This window comes from Bombus flavifrons, chromosome 5 (assembly GCF_040668555.2).
Source record: "Bombus flavifrons isolate JBK064 chromosome 5, iyBomFlav1_principal, whole genome shotgun sequence".
Lineage (NCBI taxonomy): Eukaryota > Metazoa > Arthropoda > Insecta > Hymenoptera > Apidae > Bombus > Bombus flavifrons.
The window spans coordinates 11700817-11721129 of NC_138446.1; the positions used below are offsets into that span (position 1 = coordinate 11700817).

At 30.0% G+C, this 20313-nt stretch overlaps 6 protein-coding genes across 11 annotated transcripts; 3 read left to right on the forward strand and 3 right to left on the reverse strand.

Annotated features, from left to right (window-relative positions):
* Positions 1–54: 54 nt before the first annotated feature.
* Atf6 (bZIP_ATF6 domain-containing protein ATf6) lies at positions 55–8423 on the forward strand. 4 transcript variants are annotated; one of them, XM_069112404.1, is made up of 10 exons: positions 55–318; positions 1093–1224; positions 1448–1681; positions 1765–1922; positions 2003–2216; positions 2312–2895; positions 2975–3126; positions 3256–3854; positions 3946–7272; positions 7562–8423. In XM_069112404.1, the coding sequence occupies exons 2-9, from the start codon at positions 1143–1145 to the stop codon at positions 4362–4364; spliced, it is 2442 nt and encodes an 813-aa protein (XP_068968505.1). In that variant the 5' UTR covers positions 55–318; positions 1093–1142; the 3' UTR covers positions 4365–7272; positions 7562–8423. The 4 variants fall into 4 exon arrangements, with proteins under 4 accessions (XP_068968505.1, XP_068968506.1, XP_068968507.1 ...); XM_069112407.1 differs by lacking the exon at positions 55–318 and having other exon boundaries at positions 528–1224; positions 3946–4155; positions 4267–7272; XM_069112405.1 differs by lacking the exon at positions 55–318 and having other exon boundaries at positions 526–1224; positions 3946–4453.
* LOC138179560 (sulfiredoxin-1) lies at positions 6022–6531 on the reverse strand. Its single transcript, XM_069112451.1, has 2 exons — positions 6333–6531; positions 6022–6222 (listed from the first exon to the last, which is right to left on the reverse strand). The coding sequence occupies exons 1-2, from the start codon at positions 6529–6531 to the stop codon at positions 6074–6076; spliced, it is 348 nt and encodes a 115-aa protein (XP_068968552.1). The 3' UTR covers positions 6022–6073.
* Positions 6641–8461, reverse strand: LOC138179553 (iron-sulfur cluster transfer protein NUBPL). 3 transcript variants are annotated; one of them, XR_011173079.1, is made up of 5 exons: positions 8321–8461; positions 7774–8102; positions 7322–7695; positions 6841–7248; positions 6641–6719 (listed from the first exon to the last, which is right to left on the reverse strand). XR_011173079.1 is itself a non-coding variant. In XM_069112443.1 (4 exons), the coding sequence occupies exons 1-4, from the start codon at positions 8402–8404 to the stop codon at positions 7200–7202; spliced, it is 801 nt and encodes a 266-aa protein (XP_068968544.1). In that variant the 5' UTR covers positions 8405–8461; the 3' UTR covers positions 6641–7199. The 3 variants fall into 3 exon arrangements, 2 of the variants coding, with proteins under 2 accessions (XP_068968544.1, XP_068968543.1); XM_069112443.1 differs by having other exon boundaries at positions 6641–7213; XM_069112442.1 differs by having other exon boundaries at positions 6641–7248.
* A 148-nt stretch (positions 8462–8609) lies between these two features.
* LOC138179535 (nonsense-mediated mRNA decay factor SMG7) lies at positions 8610–13605 on the forward strand. Its single transcript, XM_069112401.1, has 5 exons — positions 8610–8739; positions 9392–9461; positions 9572–9910; positions 10036–12916; positions 13022–13605. Exons 2-5 carry the CDS (start codon positions 9430–9432, stop codon positions 13238–13240), a joined length of 3471 nt encoding a protein of 1156 aa, XP_068968502.1. The 5' UTR covers positions 8610–8739; positions 9392–9429; the 3' UTR covers positions 13241–13605.
* A 360-nt stretch (positions 13606–13965) lies between these two features.
* Positions 13966–16124, reverse strand: LOC138179554 (uncharacterized). Its single transcript, XM_069112444.1, has 5 exons — positions 15717–16124; positions 15344–15550; positions 14714–15019; positions 14378–14620; positions 13966–14289 (listed from the first exon to the last, which is right to left on the reverse strand). Exons 1-5 carry the CDS (start codon positions 15729–15731, stop codon positions 14170–14172), a joined length of 891 nt encoding a protein of 296 aa, XP_068968545.1. The 5' UTR covers positions 15732–16124; the 3' UTR covers positions 13966–14169.
* Positions 16125–18068: 1944 nt separating this feature from the next.
* On the forward strand, positions 18069–19434 carry TFAM (mitochondrial transcription factor A). The gene is made up of 4 exons (XM_069112446.1): positions 18069–18286; positions 18565–18937; positions 19015–19113; positions 19183–19434. Exons 1-4 carry the CDS (start codon positions 18228–18230, stop codon positions 19390–19392), a joined length of 741 nt encoding a protein of 246 aa, XP_068968547.1. The 5' UTR covers positions 18069–18227; the 3' UTR covers positions 19393–19434.
* The last annotated feature ends 879 nt before the right edge of the window (positions 19435–20313 follow it).

Genomic DNA, 20313 nt, shown 5'->3' on the forward strand with positions numbered 1-20313 from the left:
TAAATCTATTTTTAATTGTTTTAATTTATTAAAAAATTGTGTATGAAGCTCCAAAAAAGCCGATTACCCTCAAATTCCGATGATTTTTGGATATGTTGTAGAAAATGATATTTCAAACAATATATATAAAGGCCAAACTCGCTCAGTTTTCGAAATATTTGCGAAGAACTGTCGGTACTATCACATTGAATTCCGCCTATAGTTGTATGGCAATGCATGCGTCAATATTGGTTGCCGGTCGCCGACTACTTAATTCTGTTTATAAACAAGAGTCGGATGAGCTTAAAGGCCGTGTGCACAACGTGCATATGCAAGGCTGTAAGAAATATCCGTTGTTATGATTCATAATTTGTAGACTTATACAAATAGACTGCGCGTTCTAGACGAGGTAAATATTACATTAAAGGATAGAGATTTATACTTGAGATATCGTGTTCTCTCTCATGTTGTCCAAAAAATGGGAAGAACACGAATAGAGGGGCGATCTGTTATACATTATTCGTAGCAACAAGCTTTTCCCCTCTTTTTCCCCTTTTCTTCCACTAAAACACCCATTAGAGAGAGAAGAGGGTATCCCAAATATTGCTCTTTTACTCTTGTGTTCCCTTCATTGACTCTTATGAGGCGGGAACGTGTAGTCTATCTGTAATAACTTAATAAGTAATAATCCATATAAGTCTATAGACTATGACATGATCGTAGTCGAAACACGCAATAGATTTATGCATCTAACCTAACAATCGCAATCATAAAGAACTGTTATTTTAACGATATTAGTGCCATCTTGCATTGAAAGTTAAACACGTTAACAATATCAATGGCGATATCGTTCGTATATAAATACGTTGGAATAATTACGTTTACACTATATTGACATCGAGTACATCATTATTGTTATCATAGCATTAAAGGCTATGATAATTAAAATAAAATTAAATTGAGACTGAAATGTGTTGTTATGAATTGAAATTATACTTAACAACTATTTAGTGCTTGTTGTTTATGTAGTTCAATGCCGGCAAAATAAGACAATTTCATATTATTTAATATTAAAGTGCATTGATGTCTGTTTAATCAATAGCGATTTTATAGGTTAATAATATATTCATTCAAGCAAAAGAAAGTTCGATATTTAATGAACTATGTTGATAAATAAAGATTTACAGTGGAATGATAGTATAGAATCTGAGATTCAACAAACGTTTCCGGATTTTGAAGTCATGGGTGCGTGTTATTTTTTAAAAATGATGTTTCATTCACTTTTTTTGTTACAGTTATATATAGTATATAGTATAGTAAATAGTTATTACATTTTATCTTTTTTATTAAAGTTTTTAATAAATAACGAGTTTATTGATTAAAATTCATGAACAAGGAATATTATATTTGTTTCTCTTGTTGGTAGAAAATGAAATATATTTAATAATTAAAGATTATATTTTTACAGACTCTGACTGTTCCCTTCTTTCAGACGATTTATTTCAGTCTTTAAGTTCTGAATTAGGCATTCCTTTGTTCTTTGAAACTGAAATACCTCTAAAGATAGATAGTGGTATTGATGATTCATCAATTAATACCCAAGATGATGGTATTGATAATCAGATTATAGAAGATATATACATAGGAGAGCCATCTACTAATTTAAAAAATTCTGATTTAAATGTTCAACAACAATCTTCGGGTATCTCATATATCTTTTTCTTCTCTAATAAGCTAATATTTATTTATTAACAACATTCAACAACTAACAAATATCAACTGCAGTTACAGATGTAGATAATGATGTGAAAATGGAAATTAAATTGGAACCTGCAAGTCCTTATATTCAATTGCCTTTGTCTCCTGCACCAAGCCAATGCGAGTCTAATAGACTAGATTCACTAATTGAAACAAATTCTATTTCTTCCCTTTGTGATTTTAAGGTATAGTTACAATGCTTTATTGCAAAAGTTAATTATGTTAGACACAATATTTATATATTTTACCTGTTGATTTGTTATAGACAAGTCTGGAAACACCACCCATCTCTCCTCCACAAAATGTTTCACCACCTATATCTCCACAACCAATTTCAAACACAACTAATGCAAAACAAGTAAAATTTATGCCATTTAAACTTCAAGATACAAAAGAATCAAAATTTACCCTTTCTAAAGTAAATTCTATTAAACGTGTTCGGGTTCAACCAAAAGATAACATCCAACTTGTTACTGATGGTAAAGTGATAACCTGTGTTTTGATAAATTTTACTTTTATAATATCTACTTTTGAATTACGAATTTTATATTTTTATATACTTAATACTTTACAGACCAACCTCAGAATGCTATATTTTTGAATACGCAAAATTTTGTTGCACTTAGTCAACAAATTAAGCAAAATTATATATCATATCCTTTCAGTACTCATTTTACATCAACTAATGCAATAAAGAAAACTCAAACGTCAGTACAGCTCCCATCGGTGCAAATAAAAACAGAAACAAATTCAATTCAACTACCACAAGATAATCATGTGAAAGTAATGAATAATATCCCTAGCATATATACGTCAGGAAAAGATCAAACAATAAATATGATTGATACACCTTTGATTCTTAAGAATGACACAGCTGGATGTACTCCTATAATTGTAAAAAATGATTTGGATACATGTAGGCCAATAGTAATTAAAACAGAGAATTCAAATTATACTCCAATTGTTATAAAGAATGAAATGCAAGATATCAACTTTGCTGGGCGTCAAGAATGTGAAATAAAAGCATTGAAAAGGCAGCAAAGGATGATAAAAAATAGAGAGTCAGCTTGTCTATCGCGGAAAAAAAAGAAGGAGTATGTATCTTCATTAGAAAAACAGATTTATGAGTTGCAGCAAGAAAATAAGCAATTAAAAATGGTAAAAATTACATGAAATAGAAATATATGTTGGAGTAATGTGTTAGTTACTGATTGTACTAAAATTATGTTTACATCAGGAAAATATAAACTTAAAGCAGAAGCTTTCATCCTTGGAACATGCAAGTGCTAGTAATAAATTTAAAAGTATAGGTCTAAATGCGAGTAAAAGGAATGTTGCTATTCTTTTAGGAATGGTTGTTATGGTATCGTTAAACGTTAATGGTTTCAAGTAAGCTTATAATAAATTTATTATTCGTTTATTCTTCTCTATTTGTTTGTTCTGTATCACAGATCATCTGTAATTAGTTCAGATTCACAGATTAGAAAAAATGGCTTGTAAAGTGAAAATTTCTTGTAGGGATATATTTTCGCGAAATAATCAGTTGGATATATTATCTAATGACGTTCCAATTAGCGCACAATATGCAAGACATGGAAGAACGCTACTCTGGACATCTAGAGATCAAACTCAAGAAGAAGATGAAGATGGGTTTCGTAAAAATATATCGATACCACAACCTATGTGTCCAATGCATATTAATCACAGTGAATCAATCCGTTTAGATTATGAATTGAGACGCTGGATCGGTGGAAAGTCTGATCAAGATAATTGGACTACGTTGAAAAAAGCAAAATTGGATACGAAGCTTATAGGAGAATTTCTATCTTCGCCTCCGCATGCAATGCAAACTAAAACTAAACGTAAACGTAACTTAGCAGAAAAAAGTAAATCTGAGATACTTCGAAAGACAACTGACTCATCGATATCGAACGCAGTGGAAGTTTTTTCTCCAATAATAAAAGAACATGCTTCTTTGTTTGAAGCTTTAGGAAGGAGAGACGATACCTTTTATGTAGTTTGGTTTAGTGGAGAACATTTGCTTTTGCCAGCTTCAAGCAAAAATAGCACAGGCAGACCAAGGATGTCGTTAGTTCTCCCTGCACTTCCTATGAATGGTATAAATGTTTTCTATTTAAACTACATATGTGTATGTAGCATAAAATGAAGAACTATTATTTTATTAGATGGATCTAATATTTGTTTTAGAAACGTTTTCAACACCAGCAAATCATATAACTATGATGCAAATTGATTGTGAAGTTACCAATACCCAATTATTGCATTTACAACAATCAATTATACCTAATTTGAAAACTACCAACAGATCTGAAAGTCATACTCATCAGTCAGATGGAGTATCTGATGCAGTAACAGCAGATATAACTAAGAACTACAAACCATATTTTATCAAAAAAAGTAATCATAAAATGTTCCAAAAGAAAGATTTTAAAGACATATATGTTGATAAAAACAGTAAAGATTATAACAAGACAATCGCGTATATATTAAAACAGAAATTTATTTCAGAATTTGATTTAGAAGAGGTGAAAACTGAATTGTTAAAAGATTTGAAAAAAACTGATTCTTCTGCGAAGTTTACGACATCGCAAAAAAAACAAACGTGATAAGTGGTTATGATATTTAAAAGAAGTTTGTTTCTGTGACACTATATTAAAAAATAATGCTAGGCACCACATGCATATTAAATGAATAAGTAAGTAAATGTCTTGTATTCTTAAAAATTAAAAAGAGAAGAGATTTTTGATGTTTATTTTAAAAATTATATACTATATATTACACCAGAGGAATATAATACATAATTAAGCACAAGTCGAAAATAAAGTTGAAAACTTTGAGAGTTCGATTATGAGAGATATTTGTGAATATGAATTTAAAATTGCAGTTTTGTATATGTGTTTAAAAAAGAATAAATAAATAAACAAAAGCTGTATATAAAATGTGTATTTAAACATATTATAATATTATATATTACTATATAATACGTAATATATATTATATATTAAATATATTGTAATATAATATAAAAATATATATAATATTACATATATGTATATATATACACAAAAAACTATAGATTTATGACTATAAATATTCAAATTAACACGTTGACTGCCACGCGTGTTTTCAAAGAAATCTCTGTCAGGCCACGCGTACAGCAGTACCAAGCGTTCTCTGCTAGGTGCTCCCATCGATATTTTAGTAATGCGAATCGCTCAAGTGGTGGTCTCAAGAATGATCTTTCGTTTCATTTGTTCACAACATTAAAACCACTAACTGTTGTTGAATATAATGAAAGAAAGGTGTGGTATAAATTATTCCGACCAAATGGTTTCTTATGCCACTACAATTAGAAAAGGAATCAAATGGTACAGAAAACTTGGCATTCAATTCTTTCTAGGAATTTCTGTTGTAAATGCTTCGAAGGTTTACAAAATTGCAACAAGAAAAAATATAAATATTAGAATATTTAGACAATTATTAGTTGCAAAATTATTAGGGTTGTCTGAAAATACAAAAAATCCTTGTCTTCGACGGAGTCAGCATAATATCGCCGTTCGGAAAAATGATTCCAGAAGAAGCATTAGACGCGCATGCAAACTATGTTATGCAAATAAAAGACGTCGAATGGACCGAACAAAGGCACAAAAGAATTTGAAGAAAACAACAACTTATTGTCCAAATTGTCCCGACCAACCTCAGCTATGTATAGAATGCTTTAAAGTTTTACATTCTAAATAATTTTTTTAATAAACCATTTTCGTATTTTTATTTTATAACAATTCAACTATTATTACAATTAATTATTAATTAACAATTTATTATTATGAAATATCTTTTCAAATACCTACGACTATTCTTCGCAAGAAGTCAAATAAGCGACACCCGAATATGGGTTACGTGACCTGACCAGAAATTTTGCTGACACCCGAATACGGGTGTCGTGGCGATCAACGTGTTAATATATTATGACATATTAAGCATGACCATACTTTTATACAAGATGATTGTGTATATATTTTTGGTTTCCAAATTTTATAGACATTGAGCAACTTTTTATCATATATAGTTTATTTTATCTACTATTTTATCATATCAAAGTTTGATTCATTTTACACAAATGTAGTACAAAATACGAAAATTTTACGTACAGTGTACTTATAATCTGAACAAAGTATAAAGATTTGAAATAAATGTTAACATTAAAATTACATTAACAAAATAGTTAATAAAGTACAACGCATTAACAAATAAATCAATTCATTTTCCAAAGACATACCCGTATAGAATTTATAGATAACACATACAAATACGGCTATTTCAAATTGGGGGTAGATCCGCCTAAATAAGATTTTAAGTCCGTTATTGTAGATTGTATTAGTTTTGCTCTTATGAATGGTCTTCCAAGTCTTTGATGGGCTGTATATCGATGACATCCGCCAAAAGAGTAATAATAATCGCCGCCTAAAATAAATAAAAAAAAAAAATATTGCACAGGATTAACAAAAGTTGTTTTTGTTATCACATATGTCGTGAATAAAAGAGAAAGAAAGAGATAAAATGGCTGTTATTACCTTCGCTTCCTTTAATCCATAAAACATCGATTGGCGGTACCAATGATACTGTTTCAGGGTCGTTCAATGTATTCATTAAGCTTTGTACCTTTTCTTCATCGACAATTGGAGGAATTGGTCGGATAAGTACATTCATTGGAATATCATAAACCTCTGTGTGTGTATCAGAATGAATGCTAATGGATCTTTCATTATTCATTTTTGATTCTAAATTTATAAGATAAAATAAGAAGCTAAATATTCAATTGCAAATAATATAGTCAAATCGAAGTAAAAAGTATTAATTATATGATTAATATTTTCTTACGCAAGTACTTTCGAAATGTGGAAAATGTTACAAATTGTTTCGTTATAAGTGGCATTAATATAATATGTGATTATAAAAATCTGTAACATATGTATATGATTAGTTTAACAAATTGTTTACTGGACATTATTTAAATATGCGTTTTTATTTTTAAAAGCCAAACTATGTTTAAAATAATATACTAAAACTACATATACTTACGAACGATGTGTGATGTCCGTGATAAGTTACGTATAAGATGTCTCTGAATGTGAAGTGTTTAGAGAGGGGATAAGATAAGAGTGGGGATGATGATGATGATGATGATGATGATGATATGTATTAATGACAATAAAAGAATCAGAGTGTCCTAATTCAAAAATTTCTCTTTGTCTGTATGATTATATATCTTTGTTATGTTTATATAAAGAATTATAATTGAAAGGAAATATTTAAAATATTATTCTAGATTTAGTGGTTGCTTAGCTAAAAACAAAATTATATGTTCTGCTAAGTGTTTGTATGCATCAGCTTGAATACTTTCCGGTGCAGATAACACAATTGGTTTACCACTATCACAGCTATTTGCAATATCCTTTGACAAGGGAATAGATTGTAAAATTTGCACACCTAGAAGAGAAGAAAAGCTAAAAGGTTAAACAAAACTAATATATATATGTCCATAAATGCACCATAAATGTACCAAGTTCCTTAGCAACTGTTTGGGTTTCACCATTATAAAGAATTATTTCATTTTTGCACTCTGAACATATAATATTGCTCATGTTTTCTACAATTCCAATAATTGGAATATTTAGACGCTTAAACATATTAGCTCCTCTTCTAGTTACTTCTAAGGCTGCTTTTTGAGGTGTAGTTACTAATAATGCACCAGCAACTGGAAGATTTTGTATGATTGAAAGATGTGTGTCCCCTGTTCCAGGTGGAGTATCTATGACAAGATAATCCAATGGATTCCATGCCACTTGACGTAACAATTTATCAATGGCACTCATTACCATTAATCCTCTCCAAATTACAGGAGACTTATCATCAATTAAAAAGCCCATAGACATGCTATGTATAAAGGAAAGTTTTACAGTTTAAAGAATACTGACAGAAATACAAGTAAAATGTGCAACATTGTTCCCTCACCATTTGATACCATAATTTATAAGGGGTTCTATAAGATTTGTATTATTAACTGTAGGAGATTGTTGTATATTCATCATCAACGGAATAGATGGGCCAAATACATCGGCATCGAGTAAACCGACAGACTTTTGTGGTTTAATAGTTTTTAAAGCGATACATAAATTTACGGCGGTGGTAGATTTACCAACTCCACCTTTTCCAGATGCTACGACAATAATTTGCTTGACACCTTTCAACGGTTTCGATTTTGGAAGACCACGTGCCATTAGCTCTTTTTGTCTTGTTTCTATTTCTGTTTTTCTTGGTTCGTCGAGAAAGACGAAATGACTCTAAAGCAAAACAATTATTAATTATAAAAATTTTTAATAAAATAAAAGAAAAAAATATTTAGCTAAATGTTTTACTATATACACTGATACGTATACAAAGCTACATCGTGCTTAACATAAAATATTAGTAATTTTTACACGTATCAGACACAATTGAATAGTAGCGAGTTATTAAAAGGCGTAAAAAATATTGTAAATAATGTAAGAAATGTACATACTAATGAAATCGATCGGTACTTATTTGCACCATTATAATTTCGCTGAAGACGTATGAAAATTTTCATAGAGGTGAATGCTAACATTTTCAATAGATTTACTTGACGGAACTAGTACTACGTTTCTTCTAACCTGACATTTCGAATCGCGTGATCGCGGAATCTTTTATTTCATAGATCAAGAGAATATGGGATACGAATATTAAGAGATTTTTTCCTGTATATGAGTTTTATATTAACGATTCGCTGATATATAGTCTGATAGTACATTTTTATAACTTTTATTTACAGTGATGGAAAATTTTACTGTTTCTGCCTATAAGTAACATAAATGTTTAACGCGAGGGCGGTGCAGTTTTTCATTAAAGCGAACTACATATCAGCAATCCGGTGCAATTTAAGTTTGACATAAATATGTGAAAGTAAGTTTTCTTTGTATTTTTCAATGGTTTTTTAATTGATCTTTTGCCTCTACAACTTTTAGTTCTAAGATTGAAAGTTAATATTATTATTTATAATATTTTTGCTATTCATATTATCATTGGCCTGCAGTTAACCTAACTCGTCAGTCGTTACATGGATATATTGACTTTCGTATATTAATTAAATTGTATTATGTGCAACGTTCGTCAATATTTTATTTTATCGCAGCCTCAAGGCTCCAGATGTTATGATGCAACTATGTGTATCTATTTGCTAATTTCATCTACATAATTCGAAACAAAAATTACGACATGAAAGTTCATGTATAATCGTTTGTATGCATTAACACTATTATAAATACAACTGATATATGAATTGTTGCTCAACATCTCTTTGTTCACCATCTTCCATAATAATATTCAATAAATTATATATTGATGTATAATATATCTTTGAAAATAAGTATAATAAATAAATGTGTATGCATTTATATATATATATATATATATATATATATATATATATATATGCATATATATACTTAATGTGGATAGAAAACTTCTTTATATGTTTGTTCTTCACATATTACAAAGTTCAGTACTTCGTATATGTGAAGTAAGGTATAATTACATATCTACTTTGTTACCATAGATAAAACATTTTATATAGAAATTCAAGGTACACAGAATATGGGCCTAAACGCAGCTGTACAAGCTTTAAAGTAAGTTGAAGATAAAGAAATTATAATCAAGTACCTGTAACTATTAATATTATAATACAAATACCTATACAATATTTGTTAAAAGTTCATTTGATTACTATTTTTATTAGGAAAGCAGAGCCTTTAAAGGACAAAGTACAACGGTGCAGAGATCTTCTAAATGATAGTGATGCATGGGTATGCCAGCAACAGCTACAGAAGATATATCAACAAGTTCTGATATTGGATTTGGAATATGCTTTGGACCGGAAAGTTGAGCAGGAACTTTGGAATCTAGGATTTAAAAATTATATAGCAACTTTACAATCCCAGGCAAAGGATAGGAAAAATCCTAAACGTGGAGAATCTCAAGCTTTACTTAGCTGGTGCTTGGAAGCTGCTAGTGGTTTTTATTTGACATTATTACAAGAAATTTGTACTGCATTTGATCTAGATTTACCATTTAGAAGGTAATTAGATAGAATCAATAATAGGATGCTTATGTTTTTTATTTTGTTATAAATTCAATTTATATCACACACGATTTGTGCAAAGTATTTTGTAGAACAAAGTTTATAGGTGTGATATTTTTTAGGAAGGGTTACATTTATGGATGTACATCACCATGGAAAGCTATTGAAAAGTTATCAGTGCCTCATAAATCTTCATGTTTTTATGCGTGCCAATATTGCCTTGTGCATTTAGGGGATATTGCTCGTTATAGAAATGAAAGTAAACAAGCGGAGTTATTCTACAGGCATGCTGTATCATTGTCACCATCCAGTGGACAACCATACAATCAATTAGCCCTTCTTGAGGCATCGCGCGGTAACAAATTGGCAACTGTTTTTCATTACACACGGTCTGTAGCTGTAAAACATCCTTTCCCCGTTGCCACAACGAACTTGGCAAAAACATTATCGTCCGCTTTGAACGATACGTCGCTGAATATAGATGGAAAAACAAAATTATCTTCTCAAGAATATGTAGCAGTTTTTTTGAAACTTCATGGCGTTATCCACAATCTTGGCGACTTGAAAGTTGCTTCAACATATGCGAAATTATTAACTGAGACATTGACAGCCTTAGTTGCCACGGAAAGTTTTAGCTCTTGGATGCTTGTTCAAATGTTTGTGATTAACTTGTATGCCTTGGAACATACAACAAGTGTTGTCATGGGTAATAATGAACCGTTAAGACACGAACAATTAACATCTGACGAAAAGATTGCTCGTGATTGTATTTTGGATCTCATAGCTGGAAGCCTGTCTGCTTTATTGTTACCTGTTTATACGATCAAAAATTCTATTATTGAGTATTTCGCTTTGCCTTCTATAAAACTGTGCCTTGATTGGATTCATACAAAACCCACAGTTTTGGAGGAACTAGCTTTCACATCGAGACTTCAAATTTGGCCCAGCTTATGCGTATTATTGAACGCTTTGCAAAACTGTGTGGCCGATTTCGCATATGATCAATATATTAAGGTACCACTGCCAGAGGATCGTGACCTACAAGGATTCTTACCGTTGGAGAAAAGTTTCGAATGTTTAAAATTTACGAGTACCGATTTAGAAGATAATGTCGAGGCTTCCAATAAACTGCGTGCAGTTCGTATTCTTCGTTTAGGTCATTGTTTAGCACAATATAAGGTCAATGGTACTGCGTTAATTGCTATTACATTAGGTGAAGAAAAGGGTGACAACAGGTTCAGTTCTATGAGTGAAGGAAACGGTTTGAGTAATGAATTGATGAAAGAATTAGAAGAACTCAGTTTAAATAGAGGAAGACAGTCTGCTGTATCAACTAGTCCAGTTCTCTCAGAGTCTGCCAGCAGTAAAGGTTCTACCGACGTCGATATGTTGGAACATGCCTTAGATAAGAGGATAGGTATCTTGAAGCCTCAAGGTTCGTTAGAGCGAAGTAAAGACACGGTTTTGATCACCTCTACGGAATCCAGTACTTTTGAAACTAATGTCCAACCTACTACAAGGAAACCAAGGCAAAACATAGCGATGCAAACGATAATGCGACGTGCTGAAACTGAACAAAAACAGGTTACGTTTAAAAATTTGTCTCCATTAAATGTAGAAGAGGAGAGTGAAAAAAAATTTAAATTGAGTGGAGCATCAGTGAGTCCAGTAAAAGGTGTCCCTCCAGGTGGGAATAAAAATATGGTTGTTGGAGAAATATCAAAGGTGAACAATGTTTCAAACGCGATTGCGAATACACCAATCACCGTTCAAAGTCGATTACCGTTGATGCCTTCTGCTACATCTACTGTGCAAAGCCAAATCATTACCACTCAAAATCAAGTAAAAACCACAAAATTACAGCACGCTGTTTCAGCACCACAATCTTCTCAAATTAACCATCTTTCTGTAAAAGAACAACAAGCGTCCGGGATTCCGACTCCAATATCTGGAATATCTCAATGTGTAGGGACTATTTGTTATCAAAATCCAACATTTAATGTTCAGAATCCACAATTTACGAAAAATTATGTCACGAATCATGTTGGAAATCTATCGAGTTATCCGATTCAAGGACATTTTACTAGTTCAGTACAACAATCGATGCAATCACAGAGTATAGGTTTACAATATACATCCAGTCAAAATAGGTCTATGCATCAGAGAGCACAGACTCATAACATACCTCAGAATACATTGTTGCATCAAAATCTTGGAATACTGTCTTCAGCTCAGCCGAGTAATGTTATACCAAATGCTTCACAAAATATTAATTCCCAACAAAGTAGAAATATTGGCGTGCAGCAAAATCGTAGTTTGAATACTCAACAGAACCACAACTTGAATGTGCAACAACAGAATGTTATGAAAACTAGTCTTAGACCAAGCACAATATCTTTACATAATCAAGGTACATTACCTAATTCAACTATTGCAAATGTTTCTACTTTGTCAACATTAAATACATATCAAAACAAACTTCATCACGCTGCTCCTGTTATACCAAATGCATCAAATGTACCAAGCAATTCGCTAAATCCGACAACTACGCCCAATTTTCAATATAATTTTAATCAGAATGATTTTAATCAGAATGCCTTCGGTCAAGTACCACAAAAGCAATTGTCGTCCGTGTACAATAAGAATTCGGATGTTTTGGAATTTTCGTTACCAAATCATTTAGGTATGTCAAAAAATCAATCTCAGTCCACAACTAATTATCCGCTTTTCCAAAACTATGAAACCACAAATTTCAATCTGTGGAAAGACACTCAACAGTCACAACATTCTATACCTTGCTGGGGTTCAACTAGCAGAAGTATGCAATTACATAGTGAAGATACGTCTGTCATTGAAAACTATCATAATTGGGAAGACTCCTCTAATCCTGGAAACATAATGTCACAAATTCCATTGAGAACTTCAAATAGTTATCCATCAGATTCTCAACAAACCAAGCATTTTGGTACTGGAAGTAATTTCGAAAGTTCTAGATCTTTAGAGGTACATATATATTATATTTTTAAAAAAATTACACACACACACAAAATTATGGAAATTGTTTACAACAATTGTTTAAATTGTTACATTACATATTCTTGCTTACAGGTAGACAGTAAATCAAATCAATCAATCAGCACAGGAAACACGTATTCTCTATTTAGCAGTAACAATGCATGGGGGTCTAATGTACAAAGTTGTAATGTGTCAAATCAAGATCAAACAAAAACTCGGCTTAATCAACAATCTTTATGGTTTGGACCTGGACCATCTCCCTTGGAACGGCTTTTGGAACAGCAAAAATCATTACGTGAAGGAGGTACCTGAAGGAAAGCAATATAAGATAATGTCGAAGTATATTGAAAAAAGATATATCCAAATTTTGGATTCAATTAACCAAGGGGATTTAGCAAAACGTATCATAATAAATTCCATCGATCGTTTGACGGAACTGTTAAATTTGTTACAAAGCAACAGCTAGTGAAAAGTTTCGTAAGCGTTTAGGTGTTCGTTGTGTAAAGCCAACAACACATACGTCCAAGGCGTTATGAAACACGCTATATAAAAATGCATAGATGTTAATTACTTACATTAATTGTTGCGCGCATAATAGTAAACGAAGTTATTCTGGTAGTGGATATTGCGCGATGGAGTTTAAAAAATAAAAAATGGGGAAACAAAGAAAAAAGCGGTTTCTTTTTCAATGTATTCAGATGTACGTTCTATTTATGTCGCTTTAAAAGAATGATACTCAATAACAAAACGACTCGTCATCAATAAATAATTAGTAATAAGAGTTCCATACATAAACCGCATCATTTAACGCTAACAGCGTATAATCTGTATAAGTTTAAAGATGCGCATTTTACGAAAATGATTAAATCTTTCAATTTATTTTGTAACTCAAAATTATGTACAATTTATCTTTAAAAGTACCGATTTCACAAAATGGAGGAAAAGAAATGGGGAAAAGGAGACACGCATACACAATGTACGAAGAACGTGTAATATATTTGTCTTTTTATCAGCAAGGGAAACAATATATTGGTAAATTTTTAGGTTGAAATTGAATAGAACGAGTAGTATAAAATAGCGTGTATAACATTGTAAAAATGAGAAAGAAATTCAATGTAACGAATATAAAAAGTAATTTTGTTGAAATGACTAAAAGAGAAAAGTTACTTTCGATTATTTTCAAATACATATATTAAACTTTAATAAAATGATTTGGCGGCAGTTATAATTTACTACCATTTTTACAAATTCCTTTGCTCTATTATTAATGTACATTCAAATGATTTGCACTTCATCAGACAAGACACCTCACTTCCCGTCAGGCAAAGAGGATATGGTTTTTCATAGTGGCATAATACTACCTGTTTTGAGTACAAAATAATTAATAAATATTAGCAAATTTATTCTAACTTAACATTTATAGCAGGTTTAACAGTTTAAAGATGTTACCATCATATAACGCTGCAAGTGTAAATTTTGATTTTTAAGCATGAGCTCACATTGAAACTGTTTTGGTGAGACATGGTCATCCACAAGCTGTATATTTGCTTGTAGTTCCTCATCATTATGAATCGTTATTTTAAAAAAGAACAACGCCATATTACTTATATTAAAAGCAAAATTATGCTCTTTTGGCAACGTATCTATCTCTATTATACATGACTTTGAAAATCTTTTATTATCTTGATAAACCTAAAACCAAGCATTTTACATCTAAATAAAAGTGCAATAATATTTAAAAAGAATAACAATAATAATACAAAAGATATATAGTGATTTTAATACCTCATAAAATATATTTTCATGACATTTTCTTAAATGTTTTATAAGTACTGCACAAGGTAATTTATGCCTGCATGACCTGATACAGCAAGGATATGATGAAGCAGTGGCATGTATTGTATATTTGCTTTTATTGTTTTGTCTACAATTGTGATGTGTTTTTCCATTTGTTTGTGTATTAAATTTAATTACTGCATCTGTTTGTGTAGAGATACTTTCAAGTTCTTTCTGAAACATCTTCTTTTCATAGTCAACAATGCGTTGTAAACATTTCTTTTCCACCTGTTTTAATTGATTTTCTACTGATTCCTATTAAACATGCATAACATAGTTGAGAATAATCTTCAAGAGTTTATTTATTCCTACGATTTTTGAAAAATAACTTTATCTATTAGCTTAACAATGACATTATTTTAATGCAGAAAATGATAAATATGTATGTATGTATAAATAAAAGATATTGCATAAGTTAATAATAATGTCTTGTAACAAGATTCCTGTTAATGAAAGATAATATTTATTTTCATTATAGAAAAAACACATTGTGTTAAGCTCTACAGATATTTGCATATTTAGATATGCATACATTTTCATTAATTTTCGTACAAGAAAAAAGTATTTAGATCATTAGACCTTTATGTGCTCAAGATTATCAATTAGTTGTTCCGCGACTAAGTTTCTGGTTGTAATAAAATCTTCATTGCATATTGGACACTTTGGCACTTTCTTAAAGCAGAAGTGACAGATGTGGTGTCCATTCGTACACTGTAACATCTTTCCCTTGGGTATTTCCAAACATATAGAACATTGAAGTATTTCATACAATATCTTATTCCAGTCCTATAGACGTATCATAATCCATAAAACAGTTATAACAGTAATCAATAATATATATGATATTTAATAACTTCAAATAAAATCATAATCAGATTACATAAATAGAAAAAAGCATTTCAATATTTTATATGTCAAGTAAATCTTTATATATTGATGTAAAAGAATATACCTCATTTTTATCCATTATATTAAATTAAAAGTAACTTCAAACTAACAAAATATTTAATATTTAACTTAGCAGCAAACTTAGCATAAACTTAGCAGTCGTTTTCGTGATTCAATTCTTTATATATCATGCGGTTGTTTTGTGAATATTCCGGTATTCCCAAGAAACCTACCACCGTGTTAAACTTTACGTCGCTAAAGTACTAGAGTTATATCAGCTATAAAATATTACGATAATCTTGTATGTTTAAAGCAATTTTAAGTTAAATTTTCTTATGAAATATAAAATCGAAAGTCGAAATAATAAATTTTATTTAAGATCACTTAATCCAAATTCTTTAGTGATAATTCTATTCATCATCGCTGATTACCATAACAGCCGATGCGTTAAATTAAAGTACTACCAGAAAAGAAATTTCGTCTTATCAGTATCCTTTTTTTTAAACTTTAATATGTTAAGAAGTGCTATTTAAATAAGCAAAATGTAACAAAAAAGTGCCGTAAACAATAATATGTATTTTTAATTTTATTTTAAAACTATACTTAAACCTAACCTTAATCTAAGAAAAACTCTAGAAAATTTCCTCATTTTCATTTCAATCCAGCTTGAAAGCTAGGGTCGAGCAGCGGGATATTTTTTCGTAGAACTCGAAAACTAAGGTCGAGCGCCGATTATATGTATAGATAATAATTATTTAAAGTGTTGAACTTTGACATATCTCAATATAATCGATATGGGAGAGGACGCCTTTCATCGACAACCTTACTGGTTTCGATGTAGTAGGCGAATCGCAAAACAAAAATGATGAAATTTTCTGAGTATTTTGCAAGATCGAGATTAGATTTAAGTTTAATTCTAAAGTGAAATTAAAAATATTTATATTTGTTTGCGACACTTCTTTTTATCATACTTTGCTCACTTAAATAGCCCTTTTTAACATATTAAAGTTTGAGAAAAATCGGAGATACTGATTAAATTCCTCACTATTAGCATTTAACGTAACGAATGCAAATGTTTCAAAACTAAAATTTATATCTAATTCTAGTCGTTCCTTAGATGGTATGAGATGTCTCAATTTACACTCGGAAGTTCATGGAAAGAGACAAACGCTTTAAAATATCAAAGTATTAAACTCCCGAGTGCGCGGGATAAGGGTCAGAGTTTTTATCGAAATAAGTAAGAGTTGAGTTAAATAGGTTTGATAATTGTCTCTATATTTGGTTGGTATTAAAGCCAAAGTGATTCCGAGAATTCTCTCTGCTTCTTCGTTACAATTCCTGATTTAGCAAAATGTGAAAATCGGTAGGAGTTTATGAGGTCCAATCCGAAGGATAACTCCCACCTCCACAGAGACCTAATTTAACCCTCATCTAACCTTTTTATTGTTTCCAAGTTGCATTCTTGTTAGTGGATTTTTCTTATTCGAGTGATCGAATTTAGTCAAATTTTTCGTTAAAGGTATCTTTATTATTGTTACGTCCTTTCACTATTGAAATCCTAAGCAATCTTATTGGGCGTAAATTATTTAAAGTATATTTAGAAAGTCATGCCTCAGTAAAGCGCACTTGACAATCATATTGTTCAATTAATCCGGTCAATATGTAATAAATATATTAAATAATAATAAATAATAATAAGATAATAATATATTAAAATAAGATTACATTCTCTTGCGAAATCCTTGATGAAGCCATCAAGGAATATGCGACATATATAAATAAGCTAATTTTACTTAAAGGTCAACATAAATGCACTAGATAATAAAACTGCTAAAAAAAATGTTGTTATGAAAATTATTGATAGTACCTCCTAATCTGTTTATGCAGCGGATATTGAAAATTTAATTTACATAGTTGTACAATTTATTGAATTATTAATGTTTATGTAATTCGATTAACATTTTATAAAAATGTTTTAATATTTCATTTTAAATCTGTGAGTAATACTTACTTCCACGGTGATAAGTTATGATATATTATTGCAAAATTTGTTAAATCACATTCTTAAGTGCAGAAAAGTGAAATATAATCTTTTATAGTAATTATTCCTATTTTTAAATAGTAATGTTTTATTTATTTAAAAATGTCATCAAATAGTATCGCACAATTTATTGAATTTATTCCGTAGTTGTCCATGGATATGATAGTTGTAAAAGTAGATACCAAGAAAAACAATAAAGATTTTTTATATCTATAGATTTTAACTTTTAACCATTTAATTCTTACGTCTCGATGATATAGAAATAAATCATTCTGTATTGCTATTTTACGGAAAATATTCTATCGTACATTTATAATTGTAAACAAATTAGAGATCCCATCTCAAAATTTCGCACATTTAGGCTAGAACCAATCACCAATGCGGTATCAAAGTATCACATGACCGTGTTCCCCATATCACGAAAATTTCCGTCATCTACAGTCCCATTGGTTATTCTACCTGGTTATTCTGTGTCTATTATTAAAACAAGCGTTATTTACGAAGGATGAAGCAATAAGAATTATTGTCTGCAAAATGGTATGCTCTGGAAGATTTATATTTCTTATGCGGGCGGAAAACTTATTGCGCACAAGGTCAAGTTCAAATAAACATTATAATAAAATAAATTTTTACAAATAATTTTGAAGTAATGTGAATAATGCTTAGTCCTTTGTTCCACGTGTGAATTAGTTTCTTGTTGACATTATTATTCGATCTCCATATATTTAGTTTCAAATCACATATTATTTAATACACACAGCACAACTTATTTTTTAACTTTAATGATGTAACAACTTTTCTTGTTATACATGATTCGTAAAGAATATTTCTTCAATCACATGTTTCATAAAAGAATATTTTATTATTTTAGGAATTGCTTATTAAATTTGTACCAAACTGCCTCAAAAAGTGCATTAAATCAATTAAAAGATACAATCTTGCCACCAAAACCAAAGAAGCCACAAGCTCCGTTTCTTCTATATGTGAAACATGTTAAACCCAGATTTCTCAAAGAAACACCTGATATGAGATATGCACATATATTAAAGAGAGCATCCAAGGAATGGGCAGAATTAGATTTTACTGAAAAGGAATATTTTACAGACCAATATAATAAAAATCTTGAAGCATATAAGAATGAATTAAAAGAATATGATGATTCTATTACCGACGAACAAAGACAATTATGGAAAGAAAAGAAAAAAGAATATAAACGAAATAATAGTAATATAAATAATAAACGGGTAATTGTGTTGCATTAAATCATATAATGATAAATTCATTTTTTATTGATTAGCATAAAGTTTAAAATTAATTGCAGAAATATGAAATACTTGGAAGACCAAGGAAACCACCAAATGCATATTTTTGTTATGTATCATCAAGGAAAAGTAATAAAAATCCAGATATGAATAATAAGGTATGGCAAACTAATTTCCAATTAACTAAGTTATTTTATCTATCAGTGATTAATAAAATCAATAAATAGGAATGGGTAAAATTTTTGAGCGCAAGTTGGAAAGAATTATCAGAAGCAGAGAAGGAATCATATATCACAGAAGCTACTCAACTTCAGATACAATACCATAAGGATTTAGAAAAGTGGGAGATGGAAATGATACAATCTGGTCATCCTGATGTTGTAAGACCTAAAATTTTAATGAAATATAAGAATACTGAAGAACAAAATAAGAAATAAAAATTAAAGTGCTCTATTCTATTTTAACTAATCATTTCTATCCAATAATCCATTACACATTTTGTAAGTTAATGTGGTGATAATAGAAAAGTATGTCGAATCATTTAGAAATTGCATTTAACAAAAGATTTATAAACTTATAAATGAATTTACTACACCACATAAGCTACTTTAAGTCATTAAAATAAATTTAAAGCACACAATCTATCTACTAAGAAATTAAAATATGATGAAAGACTAGATGCGAATGTCTTTTAAATAATATTTGTATTTTTTCCAGTATATATCTTCATATTCTATTGTGAATAACGTTTGTCATTTGAAGAGCAAAATTTTATCTTTTCACCAAATATATTTACTTTTAATTTATATTATGTGACCTTTTTACATAACTTCTTAAGTCAACTATTAGATTTATTTTATTTGTTTCAATTTGGATGGAATTGTGCTATGTGTTTATACATACTGCATAAATAGTTTATTGTAATTAAATTCATGTTTTAATAGATTCAATAAAAGGATTAAACATTTATGTCAGTAAATAAACAAATACAACATGAATAAATTTGATTTCATATTATTAAACTTCAACCAATTCGGTCGTTGCTTTTTTCCTTGATTAAAAGAATTATTGAAAACAAAAATTTAGTTTACTAGAAACAATTAGATTACATTTTCGTTACATTACACATTTACTTATTAATCAAATTAATTAATTAAAGTATGGTGGTATACGTATACGACCATGGTATGTACGCGCACCGGCAGTAGGAGTTACATAATAAGTTAAGAAAGTATGTAACGCCGTTGCAGACTTGTGACATCACGCGTTCTTCAGATATATTTGGTACGTAACTGGAAAAGTTCGGTTTTTCTAATTTTTAATTGTATATCATTCTTTTATTTTTAATAATTTAAAAA

Coding starts and splice junctions, on each gene's coding strand:
- Atf6 (XM_069112404.1), top strand. CDS start 1,143: ATGTTGATAAATAAAGATTTACAGTGGAATGATAGTATAGAATCTGAG. Junction 2,217..2,311: donor CATCCAACTTGTTACTGATG/GTAAAGTGATAA, acceptor AATACTTTACAG/ACCAACCTCAGAATGCTATA. Junction 3,855..3,945: donor CCCTGCACTTCCTATGAATG/GTATAAATGTTT, acceptor TATTTGTTTTAG/AAACGTTTTCAACACCAGCA.
- LOC138179560 (XM_069112451.1), bottom strand. CDS start 6,531: ATGAATAATGAAAGATCCATTAGCATTCATTCTGATACACACACAGAG. Junction 6,223..6,332: donor ATGGATTAAAGGAAGCGAAG/GTAATAACAGCC, acceptor TATTTATTTTAG/GCGGCGATTATTATTACTCT.
- LOC138179553 (XM_069112442.1), bottom strand. CDS start 8,404: ATGTTAGCATTCACCTCTATGAAAATTTTCATACGTCTTCAGCGAAAT. Junction 7,696..7,773: donor ATAAATTATGGTATCAAATG/GTGAGGGAACAA, acceptor CTTTATACATAG/CATGTCTATGGGCTTTTTAA. Junction 7,249..7,321: donor AACAGTTGCTAAGGAACTTG/GTACATTTATGG, acceptor CTTCTCTTCTAG/GTGTGCAAATTTTACAATCT.
- LOC138179535 (XM_069112401.1), top strand. CDS start 9,430: ATGGGCCTAAACGCAGCTGTACAAGCTTTAAA. Junction 9,462..9,571: donor GCAGCTGTACAAGCTTTAAA/GTAAGTTGAAGA, acceptor TATTTTTATTAG/GAAAGCAGAGCCTTTAAAGG. Junction 12,917..13,021: donor AAAGTTCTAGATCTTTAGAG/GTACATATATAT, acceptor TCTTGCTTACAG/GTAGACAGTAAATCAAATCA.
- LOC138179554 (XM_069112444.1), bottom strand. Junction 15,020..15,343: donor ATAATCTTGAGCACATAAAG/GTCTAATGATCT, acceptor CATGTTTAATAG/GAATCAGTAGAAAATCAATT. Junction 14,290..14,377: donor ACTTGCAGCGTTATATGATG/GTAACATCTTTA, acceptor TACTCAAAACAG/GTAGTATTATGCCACTATGA.
- TFAM (XM_069112446.1), top strand. CDS start 18,228: ATGGTATGCTCTGGAAGATTTATATTTCTTATGCGGGCGGAAAACTTA. Junction 18,287..18,564: donor GAAAACTTATTGCGCACAAG/GTCAAGTTCAAA, acceptor TTATTATTTTAG/GAATTGCTTATTAAATTTGT. Junction 18,938..19,014: donor GTAATATAAATAATAAACGG/GTAATTGTGTTG, acceptor AATTAATTGCAG/AAATATGAAATACTTGGAAG.